The following is a 22949-nucleotide window of genomic DNA, read 5'->3' as shown; positions in this document are numbered from 1 at the left end:
GTGGGAAACCACATGGCAACATGGGTTTTGGGATTTGGGCTTATCCCGATCGTTTTCTTCGTTCTTGTTGGTCGATAACACGGTTATGGAGTAACGTCGAGTGCATTGATTTGACGCGAATCGAACATGGCATCTTCATGCAGCGATCATCCGGTTATCTCACCTGAATAGCAACTTATCCATTGGCAATCTCGTTATCAATCCTTCGTCTAGCGGCGGTGTCCATCAGCCTCGCAGTGCGGAATTACGGCAATGCTCCCTTCCAAAAGATTGATTCATGTTTCGAACCTGCGCATCTCCTTCCCATAAAGTCAATCCGCTCTGGATAGACTCGGCCAAGTGGACTCAGCGCGTGGCAGTGCACAGACATAGAGATGCATTCGATTCATGAATGCGTACAACTAAAGTTCAGCAAAATCTTATCCCTATTAAACACCTAGAGCATTCCTTACAGTGCAATTTACGGGCAGTCTGAATGGAGAACTCAGAACTGTATCCGAAAGATAAAAAGACTCGGCTATTCGTCACCAGTTTGCCGAGTTCCGTCGATTTTTCGCTATGATAGCTAAGTTAAGTTAGCAACTATCTATGTATAACCGATTCGGTGTATTCTGCTCCGTGGCTTCATCAACGATGCAAGGAACAGCTACGATCTCAAGTCTTTGGGGGTCCTGTTGTCATGCAACGTACCGTTCTCTCGTACCCCTTTGAACTTATGTCCGAATGAGTAGAAATGTAGAACTGGAGAGGTCTCGTCTCACAGGGTCGCTAAATTACATCCATATTCTCCGGACCTTTAGTCCAAAAGTATCAACCCCCACGACGCATGTACTGCCCCTTCCGTAAAATTAACACAGCATAATGTAATTCTCGTATTATTTGTCAACCGACCCTCTCATGACGCCCAAAGTTTATACACATATAGGCAGGTCTTCGCGGAACAAGAGGACGATCCAGTTCGTACGGCTCTCTGTTAGCCGGAGACCTTGACAAATGGTACTAGGCAGCTTACGACACCGAAGTCTAACCAAGGAATAGGCGCGGTCTAGCCAAAATTTTTTGAAGTTATGTGATTTTCGAATAACTAGATAAATCCCGAAGGGTCTCCGGTATCGGCTATTCGAATATCATACTTCAATGTTTGCTAAATAGAAGGAGGATAGGTATCAGAGATGTATGGGTTATGAATCGTGAAAAGGAGTTCCTAAGTAGTACAGTACCGGTCATGTCCCTTTTAAATTGAATTTTTGATACTGTTTGACCCTTATACGTCGTACTGCATAGTGCCTGGCCATCATATTCATACCTGATATGTCTTACATCTACGGAAGCACTCACCACCGTCGTCATATGAATCCCCGTAGAAAGGTAGCACGGAACTGATGCAAAATTGGATGAGAAACCAAACGAGAACTAGGTACATCGAATCTAATACTACATGAACTTTATGAAACATGTCATCTTAAAGTCCCTGATTTTCCCTTCACCTCGGAGTATGCAAAGAAGCCCAGACACCTTCTGAAGCTGCGACAAGGGCACCGAAGAATATCCAGAGAGATGTATGGCCGTGATCATTGAGGACAACACCGCCAACGGGAGTACCTAAATCACAATTGTTAGCATATGCATATCACGGATAGATGAAGTTATATACCAATCAACATTCCAAACGAGATCACTCCATACATTTGGCCCAATCCGAGAAAGTGTTAGAAAAGAAGCGATAGAACGCCATGAGGATGATTAGACTGGCAGACTTTTTCATGGCAATGGTGCACAAACATAGAAGTGCTGATATAAATGCGGAGAAATGATGACGTTCATAGGACCGACTATATAAAGAAAACACCTCAATTGTAGATGGGTTCAGAAATGTTACTTACTCTTATCAAATAATATCCCCAGAATAATTCGACCAAAAATACTCGTAACGTTCATGATGGCTAGGATATAAAACCCCAAGTTTGGGTTCGTAATATCTTTCAATGGCGGATGTTTGAACATAAAAGAAAGGATGATACAGTCCCATAAAACCTACAAAAGCGCTGAAAATTAAGATAATGTATACCAGTTCCCTGAAAGCTGCGAATATATGACGGCGCGCTTGTTCTCCGGTAGAACTCGGACTTTGTATACGGTGACGGCAATGAGTTGTGTCGCGAGGATCACGAAGCCGATTACTCGAGTGGCCCAGGGCAAACCGATGCTGGGTTGGGATTTGTGGAAGACGATTGCATAGATGATACCGCCTGAAATAATCATTATTCAAATGCCAACTGAGAAATATGTAAGTAGCTCACCAAAACTGCTGCCGGCGCTTGTAAATCCAACAGCAGTTGCGATCTTGGTGCTGAGATACTGAGAGAGAATAGCAGTACTAAGGACACACGTTAATCGGCATCCGATTCCGACACAGAATCCCTGAGCAAGTAGTACCTGTCAAAACTCCTTGCAGAGACTCAGCATCATTTGACCAAAGATAAGAAAGAAGGAGCCACTGATGGTTAGTTAAGTGGCGAGCGTATCCTGCAACATACAAGGGTCCCGTGAGAGCGCCCAAACACTAACAGAAATGCCTGTATGGATCCTATCCATCACATGGAAGATGATGATGAAGTTGAGAGTAGATTGAAAGAGTAATAGATTTCATAAGATCCGAAAGTATTCACAATTCCCCTGACATCAATCAGTTGGTAACCATGGCGCTAGAGTACGAACATATAGCTGACCATGAATTGAAAAATAGGATATGCATCGCAAGAACCTGTAACCAAACTTGTGTACCTCCATTTAGTACTGACGATACGCTATGGGTTGATTCCTTCGGAGTGGAAGCTCCATTCTTATCGTTGTTCTCTTCATCTGTAGTTTGTAATACGCCATCCAAAGCTTTGGTTTCGGCCGGCTTCTCATCAAATGCTACCAGATCGTTGAGACTCATCGCGCTTGTCATCGAGAATTCGCGCTAAAATTATGTTCTGCGCATGTCTTAATGGTTATCCATGCTGTTTGTAAATTAGCATGATCCATAGTTGTGGTGTGAGTTGTTATTTTCCATGGACTAAGCTGAGGTCTCGAGACAATTTGTTTCTTCGAAGCTTGTAGATTTATGGTCGGTTAAAGTGTTTATTCATCTTTAAGGACAAGACTATCGTCTTTTCCTTTTGTTCGATGACCGAGATATAGAAAAAAAAGGATCTTCGAGGTAAGAATAAAGGGTCGATCCAAGATCACGCCAGATGGAGCAATAGAATTCCTACTGACTTGTCTTACTGACTAGCCAGTAACGATTGCCTGGCGTCCCTCATAATCCATGCTATTAAAGTGGATTAAGAGTGATAAAATGATGAAAAGAGCTACAATATTGCCTAAACTGGCAAGATGGCGGTAGGGGAAACAAAGGTCAGAAGCAGTGACTAGTTTAGGGAGTGCTTATATAGAGTAGTATCTATAAGCATTAAGCAAATAATTCGCTCATCCGCTCCCTCCTCCTGCGTACGTAGATGTTTGGTGAAAATTCCGATCTTTTAAGCCCTAGCACGTTGGCAGTGACCTAAACACCTCGAGATCAGTACCCTGATTTAGCGTCCTGCAAAATTACCCCAGGGTTGAGCCTCTTTGCTGTCAGTTGAGTATTACGTACTATGCATCTGCAGTCTGCCCTTTTTTTTTTTTTTTTTCAAACAAGCATTTCGCGGATGACAGGGTACTGAGGGTAGGCTACATGCTCAGCATATTTCAATTGGACGCGGTCACTTATGGAGAAGACAAGAATGTTGGACCCTGCGAGGCTGTCGTATAGCATCGGGACTACCCAACTAGACCAAAAGCTGCACACATACTAGATGATCCCTTTGATGATCTTCATGATAGAAAATTGCAGGCAAAGGGCACCACGTGGTGCGAGATGACGTTTCAACATCTTGCCTGACGACGGTCTTCTTGGAAAGCTGAAAAAGCAGTTCTCGAGTAAACGGTACGTGCCAACTCCATGATTCAAAATAAATTCCTGCTGACAGCTGATGAGACTGATCGTATGATCTTTATTCCATTCGGGTCTTTTTGAAAACGGCATATTTCGGGTATTTGTATTCTGGGCGCTGATTGGCTAGAGTTCCAAGGTTAGGGCTATCCAGTTTATATACAAGCATAAAATGAGATTGAAAATGAAGATCCAAACGAGGAGAATAAAGAATATCTATTTTATTAGATTCTTGTTTATTAAGGAGAACCTTGGGATAGCAAGTCAAAATGCCGCACTCCAACTACGAAACTCCAGAAGTCATCCTTCAATACTTTGCACCGAACCAAGACGGCACTCCTCCAGATGCCAACGATCTTGAGATCCAATATGGAACCAAGAACCTTCATCTTGCCGCGGTCACTCTGAATGACCTTCGCCCTGATAAGGACAAGATCACGCTGACTGATCATGGACTCCAACTCATCAACCATGACACTGCGATGTCATATGAAGATTTCAATGACCCGGAGAAGATCAAAAGTCAATATTATCTTGAAGTTGCGGAAGCAATCAAGAAGGCGTAAATACACCCGTATTGCCCTGTTAGTTATGAATAGTGTTGACTAACGAGAAAGCAGCACCGGTGCCCAAAAAGTAATCTGCTTCAACCACAATGTCCGCTCCGAAGCGGCACCAAGGCTTGACATCTCCAAACACAAGGTAGACCACATCGGTCCCATGCGTCGCGTGCACGTCGATGTTGCTCCCCGCGGCACCTACGAGGCTGTCGAAAAACGTGCCGGGGAGGCCTTGATGTCCTCCATCCGTGGACGCTGGAAGATTATCAATTCTTGGAAACCCTTGAAGACGGTGCAGCGTGATCCGCTTGCAATCGCAACTGGACCCTCATGCCCGGATGAGGATCTCGTAGAACTGACCCGTTATCGTCCGGATGGCTCCTTGAGTGAGTCAAGGTACTCCGTCCTCTATGATCAGAGACATAAGTGGTATTGGGTTCCGATGCAGAAGCCCAACGAGATGTTGCTTTTCAACCAGTATAGTGATGATCCGAATCGTACCCTCGCGGACCGCGTGGCTCACTGCGGCTTTACCTTACCTGGTGCGGAAGATAAGGAGATTCGGGAGAGCGTTGAGGTGCGCGCTTTGGTCATCTACTGATCTTGAGTGAAGGTCTACCTAGCGGAAACAGGGCAAGTATTGCCAGAGATTATACTTAGGTAGCGGTTCGTATTCATCGCGTTATAATTAACGCGTTCAGGTTGATTTTGACAGTTGTACATTCGTTTGTAAATCTGATAATTGAATTGATTCTTTCATTTTCTAAGATATATCTATATATGTCGGGGACGTGCTTACAGTTCAGATTATTTGCTCTTGGAACTAACTACTCACTACTTTTGCTCCACGCAACGAGTATAATCAGAGGACTCAATACAATCCAAACCCCTGAAATCATGATAAATGTCCACCCCATTCCGACAGCGTTGATGATAGGCATAATAACCATTGCCCCCAATGCACCTAACATGCAACGTATCAAGTTATTCGCTGCGGTAGCGGTGGCCGGAGACTTGAGATTCAAATCAACAATCAACACGTTCATGCCGGAATAAGCAGCTGTACCGAGCCATCCAAAGAGAAACAGCAACACAAGAGGAACAGCAGGTGTAAGCACAAGATACACGGACCAGCCGTAAGCAACCATGGCCAGCATGGCAAGCACGACAGCCGGTATGACGATCTGTAAGCGGGTCCGCTCGATGTGGAAGCCGAGAGCGACACCTGTATCATGATCGAAATGCTCGCCGCGAGCAAGAGGCCGACCGAGAACTTTCTTGACCGCACGTCGATAGTTCCAGTCGAGAAGGAATCCGTTGGTGAAAGCTGCAATCATGCTACCAACGCCGATGGGTATGTAGGAAAGTCCGATTTCGACCTCGTTGAAGTGGTAGGTACTAGAAAAGCACCAGGTGAGACTGGTCGTAACGGCGTAGTATGTAGCAAATGTGAATCCATTGAAAAGAATGACGCATCCAGTTGGGTATGTGAAGAGTAGAGTTAGTGATTTCCATGGCTTTGGCTTACCACCCTTTTTACGGGCGGCTTCGATAGCCTGTTGTGCCTCGAGAGTTTCATCAAGGTCCTCATTTTCTTTCTTCTTACAAAGAAAGGAACTCAGAGGCTTATTCCATACAGAAAGTGGTTCGAGAGATCCATTTCCGACAATATTTCGACATGTTTCAGGTAAGAAGACAATAATAAAAATGAGCATGATAAGTGCCATTCCCGTCAAAACAACGAAGATGAATCGCCATCCGTAGTACTGGCTAATGATACCTCCGAGTACTGGGCCCAAAGTAGGTCCAATGATTGGGCCAACAGATGCCAGTCCTACATATCGGCCTCGCTCAGCGGACGTCACGACATCCGCAGTTACACCATAGGCGAGGTTTACTGTCGAGCTACTACCAGAACTTTGGAGGCATCGAAGTAGGAGGAGTCCAATAAACGTGGTTTGAAATGTTAATCCGACATTGGCGGCAATATATATAAGGAAGCAAATGATGTAGACTGGGCGTCTTCCGATTGTGTCTGATAGAGATCCGATAAAGGTTGGTGAAAGACCCTGGAATATCTGGACTAATTGTTACGTCCAATTCTTCTTATGCTCCATTTTGCATTCGTGAGGTGAAACCTACCATATAAGAGGTAATTGTCATATTAAGTATCTCCTCGCTCACATTCAGCTCCTTTTGAATACTTTTCAACGCCGGATAGTAGATATTTGCGGAAAGAGGAGAAAAAACAGATGCTAAAGTCGCAGTAAGAATAATAAGGAGCTTCTGACTATTGGAAAAGATTGTGTAGGCGGGCTTCCTAGGCGAACCCAGCAATGCTGTCTGCTCTGAAGCTGTCATTTTGCTGAAACTGATATGAGCCAGGTCGCGTGATAATTCTTTCGGAAAACTACATGAAAATAGACGTAAAAGAGGTAAAATGGAGAGAGAGAAAAATCGTGCATCAGTAACGAATGATGATACCTTACTACTTATCTGGCTTTAGGGCTAGAGATCGGTAGTAACTTTGGTTGGGCTCGGTTCTTTATTAATAGATATTAATCAGTAATGCCCCGATGCCCACTCATGACTACCAGATGCATGAAGATAGACGTAACATGCTAATTTCGCTATTTTAATTTATACCCTTTTGATCGATGTCCAGAGCTCACCCCAAGCAGCCCGTCACTGGAAGAAATATTCCCATATTGGCTATCACGATGCCCGCACTCAAGTTGCTTTGCTTACATGGCGCTGGCATGAATTCTGAGGTATTGATAAAACTAAGTGACTTAGTCTTATCCAAATTCTAATACGGAACTATAGATTATGAAATCTCATCTGTCATCCTTGGCCAAAACCCTGGAATACCGCAACATCGCCCAATTCGCATACGCAGAGGGATCCGTCGAGACAGAGCCCGGCCCTGGAATTACCCCAGGCTTATACGAGGGCCCATATTACTCCTTTCACATCTGGCCTCCAAAAGCGGGAAACCTACAAGACGAAGAATCCATCCAAAATGCATATGAAGAGCTCCTCGAGATAATCGACGACGAGGGTCCATTTGACGGACTATTGGGTTTTTCTCACGGCGGTTCATTCCTTGCTGAATTATTAGCCAGATACGCTCGTGATAATCCTGCAACAGATGTTGAACGGCTAGCTCGCTGTGCGGTCTTTATTAATTCGTTCCCACCTTTTCGTAACGATCCGGACCAGAACCCGATTATTGATTATGAGCTGTTGAAGCACTTCCCAAAAATCCCGACTTTGCATGTCGTCGGTACGTCGGATTTTGTGCATGAGTATTCGACTATCTTGTATGAAAAGTTGCACCAAAAGGCGCCAACATCGACGGGATTGGTCACTCATTCTAAAGGTCATGAGATTCCGAGAGATCCAAAGGTTCTGGATAAGGTTGTCGCTGGCTTTGAGAAGTTGAATTTTGCTGTTTCTTTCAGCCATTGATCGTAGAAAACGTCGCATTTATAAATCAGGCGGTAATAAATTCGTTTTGATAATCTATCAATGGCGTGGATATCTGTTAAAGTTTGTATTGTATTTGAGTCTATATCTAGTGTATGCCAGCACATTACCATTAATACAGGATGCGTTCTTTTCAGCTCGTTGCTGTCAAAAACCAGTTCCCAGCAACTGGTTCACTCAGCCCGGCTTCTTTCACAAATTGCTCGATATCAAACCCCAACCTCGCCGCAATCGTGTTCTCTAAAAACTTCTCGAAATCTGCTGGCAGCTCATATCTTTCTGGTTGTTTGAATATCACTTCAACATAACGATGAGCGGGTCCCGGTGGAGGCGCTGGACCAGCATACATTGCCTTTGGCATGTTGCTATCACTTTCAATCGATAGTCTGCCGGTTCGACCGCTGAGGATGAGGTCCGGTTGGTACCAATGTAGAAGAGGATACTTGGTGCCGTTACGTTCAACGTCTATGTCGATCATGAAAACCATGAATTTCCAAGTCGAATGGTAGAAGGGTGTTTGGGTATGGTGAATAGCTAGGAGCGAGTGCAAATCGAGTTGAGGAGCGGATTTGGCTTCTTGTGAATTTTGTTAGAATCGCTTAGAGTGAAAGCGCTGGACTGAGTAGATTTACCATTTGCCAATAATTCATGGCCAGCTTGGACTGAAACTCCATCTTGAAATGTCACGCCGAGGTGTAGCTCAGTAGAGGGCTTAAACCCAGGAGGTGTCTGAGATTGCGCTCTAGTAGCGGCAAGAAGAGCTACAAAAATAGAAAATAGAATCATTGTAATAAGGGAAATTGCTTCTCAGAACGTCGATAATGCTCAACAGCGAAAATAAAGAAATAAGATGAGAAGAACGTGTATAAAAGTTGGAACGAATACAACTGACTCTAAGATACACTAATTATACCCCGAAAAGACCCGATTCCATGTTGGGACTACTTTCATCTAAGCATAGATTTACATTTTTTAGAATACTGTTCAAGTAGATATAGTGCTTTTATACATTCATTGTTCATGGAGGTTAGGTAGGTACCTATGAGGATAAACCCTAATCTGACATGTATCAATATCATAGTTTTGCCATTCCCTTTGAATCCCTCGTAAACAAATCCACAAATGACGAAATAGGCATCTCATCATCCTCAATACACTTCACAATATTTGCAATTTCGGCATCGGTAAATGCCAACCTCATGTTTTTCTCGAATTTCCTCTGGTGTAGTTCCTTCGTCCTCGGATTCTTCAAATGTCCAGCCGGATATTCAACCAGAACCTCGTCTAGTACAGTTCCATTGTTCAAATAAACCGTCATTCCAGTTCCGCAACTTTTCCTCTCCGGATCAAGATATCCCTGTGTTAGGTCTTGATCCACCTTCATCATAATTTTTTCCCGTAAGTCATCCATCTCCTTGCTATTTGCATACGGGCTGTCATCCATATAATCTTCTGCATCTGGAAAGCGGCCTTTCAAGAATGCCAGCGCAATCACATATTGAATGCAATGGTCCCGATCAGCTGCGTTGTATAATCGACCTATTTTGCTAATTATTAGGTTCGCGGCAGCCGTGACACGTAGATCAATGTGCTTTATATCGCTCACTGTATGACCGCAAGATTTGAGTTTCCGGCCTTGTACTAGTGCCGCTTCGACAGCCGATATCCCGTGTCCTTCGCAAGGCATTAGCTTGGTAAAGATATTCTGAATTGCCCAGTCACCAAAAGCCCTGGGTAACGCGAATCCAGCCTCGAGACCAAATGTATGCACCAAGAACCCGTAACGCTTATCATTCAATGGCTGTTTAGATCCCAATTGACCAGCATGCGTAAGCAAGCAGAGATGAACAGCTCTCATCGCGGCATCAGCAGCTGCCCAGCCCTTGCGCGAAGTAGTGTTGGCTCCCGATCTGTAGACGCGAGACGGGTGACCATCCATCCACACGTGAGAAATGACTGACATCGTTTGTGTTTCAGTCATGCCCATCAGCCATGAACATACAGACGCAGCTGCAAGTTTGACCAGGATCACGTGGTCAATACCATATGCATTGAAGGCATTCTGGAGTTGATAACATCCTTGGATTTCGTAGGCTTTTATCGCTGCTTCTAGTAATGTTTTGATTGTCAACGGCGGGTATCTTATGGAAGTGGTTGAGCTTCTCTGCTCAGCTCGACATAACCAATCCATTACCGCAATAATGGCAGACAGTGTATCTGATGGATGGCCCCATTCCGCTCCGCCAAAAGCGTCATTATGATCCAGGTATCTAATCAAAACTCCAAGATCAAATGTTCCCTTCACTGGATCCAGAACGTATGATGTTCCTGGAAGATGAAAGCCATACGGAAAAGTTGTTCCGGGAATGACGGGACCAAGTAATGTACATGCTTCTGAAGATCTATGCAATGTTTCTATTGCGCAACCAAGTGAATCGAGAATCACGCCACGCGCGTGCTTAAAGGATGTTGGAGATGAAGGAATTGTGTAATTGTGTACATAAGATGCGATATCGCGGATCGGTTTATCAAAGGGTATCTCGTCAGTCATTGTGTATATATTTTCCAAATTAGGAAGTTTAGGAAGTATACTATTCATATGCTGATTTCGAACCTCTAAGCAATATACAGATTATCTATTAGGTAGGGTAAATCACTTCTTACAATACCTTGCGGTGTCCTAACTACATGGGGGCGAATCCTTCTGCCTCGTCTTACACCTAACCGCCATGCTATTGTATTATCTTCCTGGGCCAGTGGAGGAGCTAGGGTTACGCTACTGCGTTTCGGGTGTTTATTTAGTTGGTTCTCGCGACTTAATCTCCCGGCACATTATTTATATTAATGCATTAATTCTCGACCTTGTCCAATACGTTCTTGTAATGCATGGGACCGAATCCAAAGTGACGCACCCTGGCATTTTTTTCATTCGCGATCGGGTCATATCCATAGTAGTTTCGAGTACGTATGTTATGCCTATGGATATTGCAATGGTAAATTCCATCTTTCAAGCTGCACGTGAGATTGAAAAAATTTCGATCCATTCCTGGAAAATTTTCAACATTCAATCCCATCACGTGGGCATGACATGTTGAGGTGCTTTCAAAACAGTAGATAGTAATAAGGCACCAATCCTCAAGATCTACCCTTAAAAGAATGGAGAAAACGTAATGAAGCTCAAGCGAAAATGAATGATCAAGCTTAGTATTTCAGGTAAATATACAGCACCTCAAAGGAATAGATCTCATACTCCCAATCTAAGGATATTCACAATCTGGATTGAATTTTCGGCTCTTCGAGAACTGTACGATTGTCTTCTTGAATCACCACTGGTCCAACATAGAGATCCGTAGCCCTGAAAATTTTGATCGGTTGATCTGTAGGAAGTCAGTTTCTATCTCAAAAGAGGACTATGGGAGGACAACACTTACCCATAGCTTCGCGCCAGTGAGCCATTAAACCAATGATTCTGTGGAACATGTTTGCAGCACACAGCATATCCCAATCGAAACCCCTGCATTCCATATTAAACCCTTGAATAAAAGATGGAAAGAACATCAAATACGAACCATGCTTTAAACAAGAAATGGGTGTAGAAATCTGCATTCGCCCTCAAATTCCTCTTGATAAAATACTCATCCGACGACGCAAGCCTGTCGATCTCTTGCGCCAATTCCAACAACGGTTCCTGATCCGGCGTGTAATCCATCATCTTTAACCATCTCTTCACCGATGCTAATCGCGGATCCTCACGCTTGTGTAGTCGGTGTCCAAACCCGAACAATCTTCTCTCACGTCGTTTGACCTGTTCCAAGAATTCTGGCACCTTATCCAACGATCCTATTGATTTCAGTGTTGTGGAACCGGCTTCTTGCGCACCGTAGTGTAAAGGTCCATACGCGGCAGTAATTGCACTTATGAGGCATGAGATTGGGTCTGGAAGTGAAGATGCCGTTGAAAGTAAGACGACGCTCGACTGAGTCATCCCATTGTCACTATTCAATACCATGCCTTCACGGAACGTAACCAAATAGTTGTGGTGAACGGGACAGCGCATCATGGCGAAGACGTTTTCGTAGAATGACTTTTGGGGGTCCGCTGGGACGTAAGGGAGTTGCTTCCTGTGAGAATTGATCAGGCCCATGACAACTGCGTAAGCGGCTGTTGCTCGAATGACGCCCTCATCGCAGAGAGCGCGGTTGCCGTGATAGATATTGCCACCACGGATTGCCGGTAGAGAGGACGGATCTGCGGAAATGAATGCGGCCAGACCGGCGATGATCATGGGAAGGGGATGTGATGTACGTCTTCGAGCCGGGTATATCAGCTTTGATGCCAGATATTTGCAGGAAGGGAAGTACCTACGGAAAAGCCTGCACCGCCTTGATAACGGTCTCAGGAACAACTGTCATTTGCACAGCAAGGCGCCGGCGAAGCGCCTCGCTCTCTTCTGGTGAGGGATACTTCCCAAAAACTAGAAGATGGAAATGATCTTCAAAATCAGCATGGCGGTTCCAGATCTCTTTTGCTGAAAGGCCCCTGAAAAGTGTTATTCCAGTTACAGGGTCACTAGAAAAATGGCGTTTAGTATTATTCAAAATGCGTGCAGTAGAGCCAGCTACATACCGCCCGGTAATTTGAGTCTTCTTAATAATTGTATTCTGCAGGCCTGGGTCATATAAGGCAAGCTTTCCCGTCGGCGAGGTGATCTTCTGGAAGTCCACAGCAGTTATTGTATCAGATGTCACGGAGATGGTATACTGTTTGGATGTACGAGAGTCTTGGATGAAAAGGGTGCCGTCTGACATCTTGAGATACTTTTGTCTTTGTGTTCATAATGTTGTTCGTATCATCTTGATCAATGTGGTGTTCCAGACGACCTCCGTGTATATAAGAGCAGCTGGGGATAAGTCCCCGAACCGAGGTTACACTTGCAACTTGGAACTGATAGATAATATCATACGTACTTAAAATATTCCAATGAGATCATATATGGGAATTCTATCTGCCCTATGTATTATCTAGAACAGACAAAGGACAATGACTAGTCTCGACTGAAAGAGCATCTACAATCTCCTCACGCAAAACTGCAACCTCCTTGTAGTCTCCGAATCCCAGTCCCCATACTGCTTCCCATCCTTAAAATACTCATCATCAGCCAACTCATTTACTTTAACCTCCCACTTAGTGTCCGTTTCCTCTCCAATCTGCTCCCACATCTTCTTCCACGTCTCTCCATTATGCCTGTATCTGCTTCCAAGACGTCCTGGTCTACTCTTGTGACCCGGGTTGGTGTCTCCAGCATGTTTACCAACTAGCATACTGCCTGATTGTGGTTTGAGAAAGTTAATGATTTGCTTAGCAACCTTGACTTGATCGTCCCAGCTGAAGAGGTGGAAGAAAGATCCCGCATGGATGATATCTATCGTACCCGCAATTTTCGCAAAAGCCGGATTAGAAGAGTCAAAAATGTCGGCTGCGATAAAGGTCGACTTAAGTTTTTGCTTGTCGCAGAATAGGTCGTAGCCAATATCCATGAAGCCTTGGTGTAGGTCCATGCCGTACAGATTCTGGGATGGAACGCCATCAAAAACCTGTTATTTGTTCGTCAAAATTGCCATTCCTCATATTCCATATTAAAAAAAAAAAAAAAATCTCTTGGAAATGTGATATGTCTTACCAATTTACGAATCTCCTGTCCAAAACAACATCCAACGTCGATAAATTTCTGATCCCCAGTTCGCAGGCGATCAAGGATTTCCACATATTCCGGCATATACGGCATATTGAGGGTCAAAAACCCAAACATACCAACGCTTCCATAAGGGTACTTCATATCAACTATTCGTCAGCTATTGTGCGTAATCTCTTCGTCTGGCTTTTGATTACATACCACCTCCCAAGCCTTATCCCTCACTTTTTTGATATGGTCAATTACTCTCTCGGGTGGGATCTTGCTGTACTGCTGGAGAATAGCACGGGTTTCCCCAATGGTATCTTCACTGAGATCTTTGCGATACCAGGCGACGTCTTTTTTGTACGCCCAGGCATTTTCGCCTTTATCGCGGGACTGAGATGCTGTTTCCGTGGTGGTTACTGCTGCCATTTTTCTTCCTTTGGGTACTTCAGTTCAGGAACAGTAAGGATTTCAGAATGAACAGGATTTAGTTGCATAGATAATACTTATTCATGGTGAAGCTGGGTAGAAGTACTTGTATATCGTAAGTTGTAATTAGTACTGATAATTACTGTATCGGGTGTTTTTTTTTTTTTTTGAGAACTAAATGAGCCGTATTTATGGCCGTATCCAGATACGCTATAGTTGAGTACCTACCTGTATCAACAAAACACGAGTTGTCTGAAACAATGAAGTAACGCTAAGATCAACATCAGTATTGTCCTTGAATGTGATGGATGCATTTAGCATAATGATCAGTGAGCCGGCTATGTTGAGGTCGCTTCCAATTTTATATTGTTAACAATAGTAAGAAGATACCTATGTAGGTAGTTTAATTTGTTGAACTAGATGGATCACTTGGTACCTAGCTAGTAGCTACCTAAGCATGCCATAGATAGTCTTCCTTTTACCCTCGAATACTTGGCTGGGTATACTTTAGAATCAGAATTCGGATCTTAATAGGCTTCCTCTCGTTATCCTCGGGGGAGAAACTAAGCATCATATTGAAGTTGTAGAATGCACTGTAAGAATAGATGAATGTGAAAATCGCATGTACTCACAATCATGAAACTAACGTTGAAATATAAAAGCGCTTTACTGAACAGATGAAAGAATGAACGCATTTGTATTCTTCCAAGGATGAGCACCCTCTAAACCTCCTGTCTTTGCTGCGCCTCCTGCATTCTACTCTTCTTCTCTTCTGCTTTTGCTGCACTCTCTTGTCTCCATTTCATCCCATACTTCATCGTTAGCAGCAACGGACTAGTGGCAGCAACCCCAATCAAGGCAATAATCGTATACGACCACCCAGAACCAGTAGCGCTGGTCAACGGACTGATCATTGCCGCCATACCAGCACCAATCTCACATCTAAGCAGGTTTACGACTGCAGTCACCATCGCTCCTCGGCCGGGATAGGTGTCGACTAATAAGACGTTGAGAACTTGGTAAAATGCGGCAAAGGACCAACTCATAACGAAGAGTAGAATGATTGGGCCAGATACGTTCACATCTTGAGTCATCAACCAGCCATAGAGCACAGTGCAGACGCACCCAAGACAAAACACTGGAAGGGCAATCTCTAGCCTGGCTCGCTCGATGGGGAAATTGAGTAGTTCCTGTCTCCGGTTTCGAGCAACCATGATACCACGTTTGCGCGCGTGACGGTGGAAATTCCAATTCACCAGTTTACCTGTAGATAAAGCTGAAATCAATCCGCCGACACCCATGGGTAGAAATATGAGAGCTACTTTGATCTCGCTGAAGTGGTAAACCCTTGTGAATTCACCCGAGGCGCCTGTCAAAACAGCATAGTAGCTTCCGAATGCCACACCGGCAGGGCAGAGCGTCATGACGGTTTGAAGGTTGGTGAAAACGACGAAGACTTTCAAGGGGTTTGGAATGGATAGACGGGAACGTTGCCGATTAGCATTTTCTTCTTCATTCTCGGCGCGTTGTTGCCTTTGCTTCTCCTTTCGTGCGCGCAATATATCTGGTAGATTGCGATTCCAGAATGGCGGTACCCCTTTCCCATTACCCACAATCTTACGACAAGTTTCCGGGAAGAAGAGAAAGAAGGGAACACAGAATGCACCGCTAAAGATCAACAGGAACCAGAAAATCCAATGCCAATCCGTATACTCGGCAAACAGACCTCCAATGATGGGTGATAGGGAAGGTCCCAGGATGGATCCAACGGAGGCAAACGCAATATAACTACCACGTTCTTGCGGTGTGATAATGTCACTGACGACACCGTTCGCGATGGCTATGGCTCCGCTACTCCCAGCTGATTGTAGTGCTCGTAATACCATTAATGCGGCATAGCTATTTTGCAACGCGAGGCCCAGATTCGCAGCGAGGTAGACTATAAAACATATTGCGTAACCAGGCCGACGTCCAGCACTGTCGCTGAAACTGGCAGTTACCATCGGTGCTAAGCCTTGTAGAATCTGTATCAGGTCAGGAAATTGAATGGGCTGGGACACTTTCCGAGCAACGAACATACCAAATACGTGGTGACTGTCAAATTGACCTGTGTACTGGATACATTCAAGGCCTTCTCAATCGCCGGCAATGCAGGATAGTATATACTGGCCGACAAAGGCGAGAAAAACCCAGCAAGTGACGCAGCTAAGACCATTAGTTTTTTGGCGCTGGAGCTATGAACAGAGTACGGCTCATTGTTTTCTGACTCGGTTGGACGCAAATTCTGCTGCGATTGCCGGTTTTCATTTTCAGGATGTTTCTTCTCTGAGGACGCTGACATTTCCGGTGGTTGGTTGGAGTCTTGAAGCCCAACCTTTTCATCTTTGGGTTGTGCGTTAGGAGGAGAAGGGAGAGGCATGGTGGAGTTGAACGGTTCCGGCATTGTTGCTTGCCATCGAGAGAGAGGTTGAGGGGAGATTCGGGTGGACTTTATATAACTAGTGGATAACTTATGCATTAAACTTGGAAGATTATAGCTTATGCATGTGCCCAACCTTTACGCTATGCCAGAAACGAACAGAGAATAGTTGAACTAAATAAAGAGGTTATTGGCCTGCGCCGCAGGATGCAGATGGAGCTCCTGGAACTACTATGAGAGTAAACCCGATAGAAAATTAATTGCTCTTCCGCACTACAAATTCGTTGCATTTCTGGACAATTCTATTTACCAAAAAATTCCAAAGATATTGACGTCGAGTGATACACTCCCAGACTGTGAACAAAACACCAATGACTTTGATATCAACCACCATGTTTGGATTATAGTTCACCCCCTAATTCAGTTTTATTAGCAATAGGCGGAAGGCCACCAGGACCGGGAATGAAATCGTAGTGATGGACGCGGTCGCTCGAGTTGAACCAAATTTCATTATCCCAGAGAGTACGCATGATTTGGCCAGCATCGACCCAGGTGCGGACTTCTCTAATGAGTCCATCCTCGTCCCAGCGGGAGACCCAGAGACTCGTCAATTCCCATGGTTGTCCTGTCCTTGTCAGCATTGCTCTTCCAATAAAAGTGAAAGATGGTTTCCTCACCTTTGTTGGTAGTCGCATTGAAGTAGAATTCTTGCACGCTCCACGCCTGATCACATCCACCGTGAATAGCCCAAAGTTTTGCATCGACCTTGGCATCCTTCAAGCAATTATTCAACCGCCAAAGCGAGTTGACAAATGCCATCTTAGGATTGTGGTAGTATCCAGCAAACGGATGATGGCCCATGATTCTAACATGCAAGTCAGGATGAGCGTATTTGAAGACAGCTTCCATATCCTCGCTGACGCTGTTGAAGGCATTGTAGATCCATGGCTGCGAGACGTATTTGCAGTTTGTCTCGGGATTCTCGAATTCGAAGTGGGAAGGGAAGTCGGGATCGTCGAGGAAGTAGGATGTCGATTTGATGGGCTCTTGGTTATCGACGGTAGGTGGGACTCGTGCAAAGACAATACTGCTGCTTCCTAGAAGGAGAGAGGAGAGAGTTGATAGACGCATTGTGATGGTTTCAATGGACACACACGGCACAACGTACAGGGGAGAAAAATGGATATCATCGAACCTTTGATTAATGTTTCTTGCATCCCTTTTTCTTTTCCCAATTCTAGTCTTTTCTTACTGCATTTGCTAGCACAATCCATCAGAGCTGCAGCTTCTCATTAAATGCCCGAGCTAGTTTCCCGAATAGGAAATAGTGCGGAAAGAAGCACTCAAGTCGCAAGAAATGCCCGACGGGATAGTTGCTTCCGAGGCTAAGGACAACACCAACAACAACTTGGGTATTGAAGATGGCCCCCTTGATTTCCTGCTACGCTTATTCCTCACACAATTTTCTATCTGTCTATCTGTCTGTGTGGGAAACAGTACATTCATTCCTCGGACCCAAATTCCCTGCCGCTAGTGAATCATCGATAATGTGGTTCATCCTGCGCTGCCTCGAGTGGACACTTGCTAAACTCCTCTACCGTCGACGAGGCTACGACCACGACCTCTTCTACAAAGGTCTCGCATTCGGGAAATATCCCAACCCAACGTTCACTGTCACATCGCCGGACTGCGGACCAACCGGTGCGAAGCTCGGCGTTGAGTACTCCCAATGGGGATCAGGAAAAGTGCCACAATTGACATGGCCAGTGAGTGGTATAGAAGTCAAGGAATACCTTATCATTAGTGAAGATCCTGATGCACCCCTGGGTCATTCAAATGTCCATGGTATTTACTGTTTCGTCCCCGGAAACAAAACTGGCTTTGGTCCCGACGACCTCGAGCTTCTGGGAGAGGATAAAAATGGTTTGAAGCAGATTAGCAGTGGATATCTTGTTGGAAAGAACAGGCGCAATACTGTGTATATTGCACCAAGGCCACCGCTGGGTCATGGGCCGCATCGATACTTTTTTGAGATTGTCGCCCTTAGCCAGCCATTGGATCCTGAGAAGTTGAGCCCCGTGCCTACTAAGCAGGAGTTGTCAGATATGATCATTGGGAAAGTATGTGGATGGGGACTATGGACGGCGACCTTTGAGCAAAAGTGGTCGATGTAATCAGTTATACTTCTGGTTTTAGGCGTTGATACAATCAATACTCTCTTTGTTTTGTGGATTAGAAGTAAACAAAGATCTCTGGTTGTGATATCCTTCTAATCTGCATTTTTAGGGGTAATAATGTCTTTCGAATTCTATTATCAATCGTTGCTGTACTGCCGTAGGGCGCAAAATGACTGAAGCCAACCGGGATGCATGTAAGACGTCTACCCCGACTTTACGTATATGAAGGTAATAAAAAACGAGAGCGCTACTCCTCCTCAAAGACTAACTGACTACAAGAATCAGTCCCCAAAATATCAACAAGACAAACACCAAAAATTGAAGCATTTTGCCGTCCTGTGAGCAATTCTCATGATAAGCACTTAAACAGCAGTCTCACTTCATACGTGTTTACCATTTGCAGAGATAAAATCAAACTCCCTTCATTGAAATTGAAGAAGCTCAACGCTAATAGTAGACAGAAAAATCTGGACAATACAATGTGTCATCTATTGCATCAGAATGATCGTCATGCATTGCCGACATGCTTGACTCTGCAAATCGCCACCATCGCACATGTATGGATACAAGGTTGCTCTCCTCGAAGCCGACGACTCTTTTGGAACGCAGTGAACTCCACTAGAAGAATTCCCTGCTATGCTCGCCCATCGATCGCCCTTCTGGGAATCGTAAAGGTGTACTATAAATATTGTGAGAACAGTGTTCTTTCAGGAGTGATGAGCAACTATGAATCAGTCGAAGGGTGTTTCGAAACACCGATGATGAATGGAGGATATGAAATTAAAAATTCGGGGTGAGATTGGTATCAAGTTCCTCTTTTCTTTGGGCGTGGTGCTAAGATGGGTTGGTTTGGATGTAGGAGATGTGGGAACATGATGATGCATGCTGGATTTTAGAGTCATGAGATAACGCACAAATATACCCCGAGATCACTGATCTAACGTCTTAACTATAGCTTGTACGTGTCGATAAATTTCACCGAGCATCAGTGTGCCCACTTTAAAAGCTGGTCGATGGCGATAGCGATTCATCGTTTCATGTAGTTGATGTATCGTAGCTGCAATATCGCGCAGTCTAGCAGTGAGCAGATGCTTCAAGAATTCTTGCTTTTCTGGACCGGAAATTTCGTAGTCTCCTAGCCAGAGGGAACAAATGTCGACGGTTTTTCCTGGTCTGTTAGCTGTAGAAATGCTACTGGTAGTGGTGGTAGTAGAAGTATTATTATTGTCGAAGATTGATGGTGGTGGTGAAGCCAACTCCATGCCGGCTGGACCTGAAGGAATCCACGATGACGAGGATAAAGATGAGGATAATGAAGAGGAAGTCGTGTTGGACGTGGTGGTCGCTGTTGAATATCCGAGCAGTTGATGTTGATGTAGGATTTCCTCTAACAGTTCAACAACAGCTTCCAGCACCAATCCCGAGAGTATAAGTATACGCGGCCGAAATGTCTGCGAACACAAATCGCAATGGAGGATTGCAACTGTCTGGGCTCTGGTTTCTTTCTCTAGTTTAATTATCAAGTCGAGACTGATTGCTGATCGATCAGCGATATGTCGGTCGAGCTCGGCCAATATCTGCAGCATGGAGTCACAGCAGGTACATTCCGTTCGTCGACGGGATAATGACAGCACTCCTCCCCCGCCCCCTCGGAACCTCCTAGAAAAGCCGGTAGTGCTACTGCCCGTTAGACCAACAGACGAGGCGGAAGAAGAGGTAGTAGTAGTATTAGGAGTTCTTGAACCAAGGGTAGATAAGGATCGATGATGATTGAAGCTCTTATCGCGAGAGCTTGTTCTACTATCAATTGAGTGAGGGTTCGGAGAGATCTTCTGTGAGCCGCGAGTATGAGTGAAATCCATTCCATCTTTACTCAATGATGACGTCGGTATATCACCTGGATGGGCGCCGGCACTACTGGGTTCAAGAGATAATGATTCCGAAGATGAGTGTTGGTCAAACGGGAATCCTAGATCCCATTCTGTTGCTGCACTCGGGTCTGCTATCAAACTGTGGGGGTCGTTATGATGCTGATGCTGATTCTGATAGCCTTCTTGTCCATCCTCTTCTTCTGGTGGCGGTAGAGGATGGTGATCAGTCACTGTGGATGGCCCCGACAAGCTACCCAGTAGCCTGACAGACATGAACATATCCATATCTATGTCCATGTCTGCACTTGTCAATGTTATCGGATCATTTTCCGTGTTCACGTGATTGCTTCTGCCAAACGTAGACGACGGACAATTCTCATCGCTATCATCTAGCAAGATATCTGGAATTCTTGGTCCAGCGCTCGGTAATGGAGGGATACCGGGCCAGTCATTGTTCATGTTCATGTTCATGCCATGATCGTTATTAACACGTGAGATAGACCTGAATCTCGTGGGAGACCCATATTCCGAGTCTCCATTTACACTGCCGGCAATTATCATGGCGTCATCACGTAGATCATTCATGTTCACCGTAGTAGTGGTCATCGTCGTCGTTGACGATGCACTGCCGGACTTCCGTGGCCGTCCCAATGGTCGAGCATGGCTGTATACGCAAGTCTTTCCCTGATTCTGGCATCGTCGACAAGTGGGTTTCTCTCGACCACATCGAACTTTGGCACTTTGACAAGCATCACATGCCGAGCGGACTTTCTGCTGGACTTTATTGTTGCCGTTATTGTTGATGGTGCTTTGGTTGTCCATGTCGATTATGCATTGATAACAGCACCGTAAGTAGTTTGCGGCGAAAGGTAATTAGTTGTGGCCAGGAGGTAACTATCCTGTATTATCCATTCCAATTGACCATATAGATATCCGCATCTCCTGTCGATCTCAATTGACTGAGGTTTCTCTCGCTGAAGAAATCATTCAAAATGGGACGGGAAGCTACGAGTACCCATTTTAATTGAGCTTACAGACACAAAAACAAGATAATCCCTGTCCGCCAACATTAAACTACTGCGCCTAGCTCGATCCTTATTGACGAGTCAAGGAAACTTGGATTTGGCCCCCCGTCGTACACTAAAGACCACAACTGGAGAGATGCTTAGGGCCAATTGACTAGTGTATGGACCATGAACTAGAAGCAACCCAATCAATGTCTTCCCACGTGTACAGCGAGTCGGAACGATAAGGACGACTAATCAGCGGCCCCAGCATTCTACTAATATAGGGGACCGAGCTGGCGTAATCTATTCGCCAGAGAATGCAAGCAAACCCGGCTCAATATAGTTAACTTTGAAAGATAATGATAATTGGCTCTCCTTGCTCATTTCCACCAATCAAATGTCTTTTACTTAAAGATTAGGTGCGGAAACTTCCTCGATATTTACGCCTTTGGTTTTGGTTGCGAAGGATACGAGCATCTGAGATCTCCTGTAGGTCTTCGGTCAGCCAGATTCCACGGCCAAGGCTGTCATTCTATGAACGTTTTAAGAAAATGAAGTGATAAGCATTATGATGTCTAATGGGCCAGTTTTTATAGTTAAGCCAATATTTATAAGCTTTCTTTTATACCGCACCAAAAGCGGGCGATGATCCTGACCCAGCTTGACCTTAATCCAGTTGAATACTACTAAACATTAAAGTACAGATCTCTATACAGTACCTACTACTTTAAGTTCGAATTGATATGTGCGTACTGTACTAGCTAGCCAGGCCTCAGATCGTTTGTTTAGGATCAGAGCTAGGATCCGAATCCTTTCGCATATCGTATGTTACCGGTAGTAGATTTCCGTGGGTACCAGTATGATAAGCAGAGAAAAGGCTGGTTTTACCAAGGATTCGCGACAATTCTTACATGAAATCCTAATATAGTTGTAAGCTACATTAACATTGATCTCGTAATAATAGGATACCTGATACAATACAAGGTTGAATAGGGATTAACAGACATTCGACACTATATACACAGGATGGAGATGGTGGAGACCGCTTCAGGCTAAGTAACATCCTTGATTAAATCATTTCTAGCTCTGAGCCATGGCCTCTTGTTGTTTGTAGCTTGTAAGAACTGAAATCAAGTGGAGTTATGCTTAAATGTGCCGATTGAACGACGGATCAGCTTCGGGTCATTGTTCTACGTAGTCACATAGGTGTTGTACAAAACTTGAATGGGAAGCTGAGACAAAAGACACCGATTACTTGTTCGGTCCCGTCTTCACCCCGTCTACTTGTATAGAATCCTGCAGGAAGAAGGAAAAAGTACCCGCGTTGGAAGGACCTAG

General features: G+C 44.7%; 13 protein-coding genes across 14 annotated transcripts, besides 1 other annotated feature; 3 read left to right on the top strand and 10 right to left on the bottom strand.

Moving 5' to 3' along the window:
• Positions 1 to 1483: 1483 nt before the first annotated feature.
• Positions 1484 to 1938, bottom strand: TSTA_048560 (uncharacterized protein; the record flags this gene model as incomplete). The annotated part of the gene is made up of 2 exons (XM_002485324.1): positions 1484 to 1602; positions 1884 to 1938. The coding sequence occupies 2 exons, from the start codon at positions 1936 to 1938 to the stop codon at positions 1484 to 1486; spliced, it is 174 nt and encodes a 57-aa protein (XP_002485369.1).
• Positions 1939 to 2052: 114 nt separating this feature from the next.
• TSTA_048550 (monocarboxylate permease, putative) lies at positions 2053 to 2941 on the bottom strand (the record flags this gene model as incomplete). The annotated part of the gene is made up of 3 exons (XM_002485323.1): positions 2053 to 2249; positions 2301 to 2436; positions 2807 to 2941. 3 exons carry the CDS (start codon positions 2939 to 2941, stop codon positions 2053 to 2055), a joined length of 468 nt encoding a protein of 155 aa, XP_002485368.1.
• Positions 2942 to 4171: 1230 nt separating this feature from the next.
• On the top strand, positions 4172 to 6591 carry TSTA_048540 (uncharacterized protein). The gene is made up of 2 exons (XM_002485322.1): positions 4172 to 4544; positions 4603 to 6591. The coding sequence occupies exons 1-2, from the start codon at positions 4252 to 4254 to the stop codon at positions 5141 to 5143; spliced, it is 834 nt and encodes a 277-aa protein (XP_002485367.1). The 5' UTR covers positions 4172 to 4251; the 3' UTR covers positions 5144 to 6591.
• Positions 4603 to 6984, bottom strand: TSTA_048530 (bicyclomycin resistance protein, putative). Its single transcript, XM_002485321.1, has 2 exons — positions 6685 to 6984; positions 4603 to 6620 (listed from the first exon to the last, which is right to left on the bottom strand). Exons 1-2 carry the CDS (start codon positions 6901 to 6903, stop codon positions 5370 to 5372), a joined length of 1470 nt encoding a protein of 489 aa, XP_002485366.1. The 5' UTR covers positions 6904 to 6984; the 3' UTR covers positions 4603 to 5369.
• Positions 6985 to 7199: 215 nt separating this feature from the next.
• TSTA_048520 (uncharacterized protein) lies at positions 7200 to 8145 on the top strand (the record flags this gene model as incomplete). The annotated part of the gene is made up of 2 exons (XM_002485320.1): positions 7200 to 7313; positions 7369 to 8145. 2 exons carry the CDS (start codon positions 7200 to 7202, stop codon positions 8011 to 8013), a joined length of 759 nt encoding a protein of 252 aa, XP_002485365.1. The 3' UTR covers positions 8014 to 8145.
• A 19-nt stretch (positions 8146 to 8164) lies between these two features.
• On the bottom strand, positions 8165 to 8817 carry TSTA_048510 (uncharacterized protein; the record flags this gene model as incomplete). The annotated part of the gene is made up of 2 exons (XM_002485319.1): positions 8165 to 8607; positions 8664 to 8817. The coding sequence occupies 2 exons, from the start codon at positions 8815 to 8817 to the stop codon at positions 8165 to 8167; spliced, it is 597 nt and encodes a 198-aa protein (XP_002485364.1).
• A 202-nt stretch (positions 8818 to 9019) lies between these two features.
• On the bottom strand, positions 9020 to 10582 carry TSTA_048500 (prpd, putative; the record flags this gene model as incomplete). Its single annotated transcript, XM_002485318.1, has 2 exons — positions 9020 to 9941; positions 9993 to 10582. 2 exons carry the CDS (start codon positions 10580 to 10582, stop codon positions 9107 to 9109), a joined length of 1425 nt encoding a protein of 474 aa, XP_002485363.1. The 3' UTR covers positions 9020 to 9106.
• A 475-nt stretch (positions 10583 to 11057) lies between these two features.
• On the bottom strand, positions 11058 to 12891 carry TSTA_048490 (citrate synthase, putative). Its single transcript, XM_002485317.1, has 5 exons — positions 12658 to 12891; positions 12397 to 12600; positions 11601 to 12338; positions 11463 to 11545; positions 11058 to 11408 (listed from the first exon to the last, which is right to left on the bottom strand). Exons 1-5 carry the CDS (start codon positions 12837 to 12839, stop codon positions 11299 to 11301), a joined length of 1317 nt encoding a protein of 438 aa, XP_002485362.1. The 5' UTR covers positions 12840 to 12891; the 3' UTR covers positions 11058 to 11298.
• A 109-nt stretch (positions 12892 to 13000) lies between these two features.
• TSTA_048480 (uncharacterized protein) lies at positions 13001 to 14205 on the bottom strand. The gene is made up of 3 exons (XM_002485316.1): positions 13925 to 14205; positions 13712 to 13861; positions 13001 to 13625 (listed from the first exon to the last, which is right to left on the bottom strand). The coding sequence occupies exons 1-3, from the start codon at positions 14135 to 14137 to the stop codon at positions 13098 to 13100; spliced, it is 891 nt and encodes a 296-aa protein (XP_002485361.1). The 5' UTR covers positions 14138 to 14205; the 3' UTR covers positions 13001 to 13097.
• Positions 13665 to 13686: a sequence feature (AT_rich).
• A 479-nt stretch (positions 14206 to 14684) lies between the features above and the next one.
• TSTA_048470 (MFS multidrug transporter, putative) lies at positions 14685 to 16580 on the bottom strand (the record flags this gene model as incomplete). The annotated part of the gene is made up of 2 exons (XM_002485315.1): positions 14685 to 16161; positions 16218 to 16580. The coding sequence occupies 2 exons, from the start codon at positions 16578 to 16580 to the stop codon at positions 14860 to 14862; spliced, it is 1665 nt and encodes a 554-aa protein (XP_002485360.1). The 3' UTR covers positions 14685 to 14859.
• Positions 16581 to 16791: 211 nt separating this feature from the next.
• On the bottom strand, positions 16792 to 17806 carry TSTA_048460 (uncharacterized protein). Its single transcript, XM_002485314.1, has 2 exons — positions 17234 to 17806; positions 16792 to 17181 (listed from the first exon to the last, which is right to left on the bottom strand). Exons 1-2 carry the CDS (start codon positions 17685 to 17687, stop codon positions 16958 to 16960), a joined length of 678 nt encoding a protein of 225 aa, XP_002485359.1. The 5' UTR covers positions 17688 to 17806; the 3' UTR covers positions 16792 to 16957.
• Positions 17807 to 17913: 107 nt separating this feature from the next.
• On the top strand, positions 17914 to 18730 carry TSTA_048450 (uncharacterized protein; the record flags this gene model as incomplete). The annotated part of the gene is made up of 2 exons (XM_002485313.1): positions 17914 to 17968; positions 18054 to 18730. 2 exons carry the CDS (start codon positions 17914 to 17916, stop codon positions 18728 to 18730), a joined length of 732 nt encoding a protein of 243 aa, XP_002485358.1.
• A 490-nt stretch (positions 18731 to 19220) lies between these two features.
• On the bottom strand, positions 19221 to 21426 carry TSTA_048440 (uncharacterized protein; the record flags this gene model as incomplete). Of its 2 annotated transcripts, XM_002485312.1 has the most annotated exons (3): positions 19221 to 19412; positions 19648 to 20891; positions 20976 to 21426. In XM_002485312.1, the coding sequence occupies 2 exons, from the start codon at positions 21424 to 21426 to the stop codon at positions 19663 to 19665; spliced, it is 1680 nt and encodes a 559-aa protein (XP_002485357.1). In that variant the 3' UTR covers positions 19221 to 19412; positions 19648 to 19662. The 2 variants fall into 2 exon arrangements, with proteins under 2 accessions (XP_002485357.1, XP_002485356.1); XM_002485311.1 differs by lacking the exon at positions 19221 to 19412 and having other exon boundaries at positions 19464 to 20891.
• Positions 21427 to 22949: the final 1523 nt, after the last annotated feature.

Source organism: Talaromyces stipitatus, genomic scaffold (genome assembly GCF_000003125.1).
Source record: "Talaromyces stipitatus ATCC 10500 scf_1105507295515 genomic scaffold, whole genome shotgun sequence".
Taxonomy (NCBI): Eukaryota; Fungi; Ascomycota; class Eurotiomycetes; order Eurotiales; family Trichocomaceae; genus Talaromyces; species Talaromyces stipitatus.
This window is presented reverse-complemented; position numbering and strand designations above follow the sequence as displayed.

Coding starts and splice junctions, on each gene's coding strand:
- TSTA_048530 (XM_002485321.1), bottom strand. CDS start 6,903: ATGACAGCTTCAGAGCAGACAGCATTGCTGGGTTCGCCTAGGAAGCCC. Junction 6,621..6,684: donor TGACAATTACCTCTTATATG/GTAGGTTTCACC, acceptor CAATTAGTCCAG/ATATTCCAGGGTCTTTCACC.
- TSTA_048460 (XM_002485314.1), bottom strand. CDS start 17,687: ATGCGTCTATCAACTCTCTCCTCTCTCCTTCTAGGAAGCAGCAGTATT. Junction 17,182..17,233: donor CAATGCGACTACCAACAAAG/GTGAGGAAACCA, acceptor TGACAAGGACAG/GACAACCATGGGAATTGACG.
- TSTA_048540 (XM_002485322.1), top strand. CDS start 4,252: ATGCCGCACTCCAACTACGAAACTCCAGAAGTCATCCTTCAATACTTT. Junction 4,545..4,602: donor GCGGAAGCAATCAAGAAGGC/GTAAATACACCC, acceptor ACGAGAAAGCAG/CACCGGTGCCCAAAAAGTAA.
- TSTA_048490 (XM_002485317.1), bottom strand. CDS start 12,839: ATGTCAGACGGCACCCTTTTCATCCAAGACTCTCGTACATCCAAACAG. Junction 12,601..12,657: donor AAGACTCAAATTACCGGGCG/GTATGTAGCTGG, acceptor CCATTTTTCTAG/TGACCCTGTAACTGGAATAA. Junction 11,409..11,462: donor TCACTGGCGCGAAGCTATGG/GTAAGTGTTGTC, acceptor GACTTCCTACAG/ATCAACCGATCAAAATTTTC.
- TSTA_048480 (XM_002485316.1), bottom strand. CDS start 14,137: ATGGCAGCAGTAACCACCACGGAAACAGCATCTCAGTCCCGCGATAAA. Junction 13,862..13,924: donor GGGATAAGGCTTGGGAGGTG/GTATGTAATCAA, acceptor GTTGATATGAAG/TACCCTTATGGAAGCGTTGG. Junction 13,626..13,711: donor GACAGGAGATTCGTAAATTG/GTAAGACATATC, acceptor AACAAATAACAG/GTTTTTGATGGCGTTCCATC.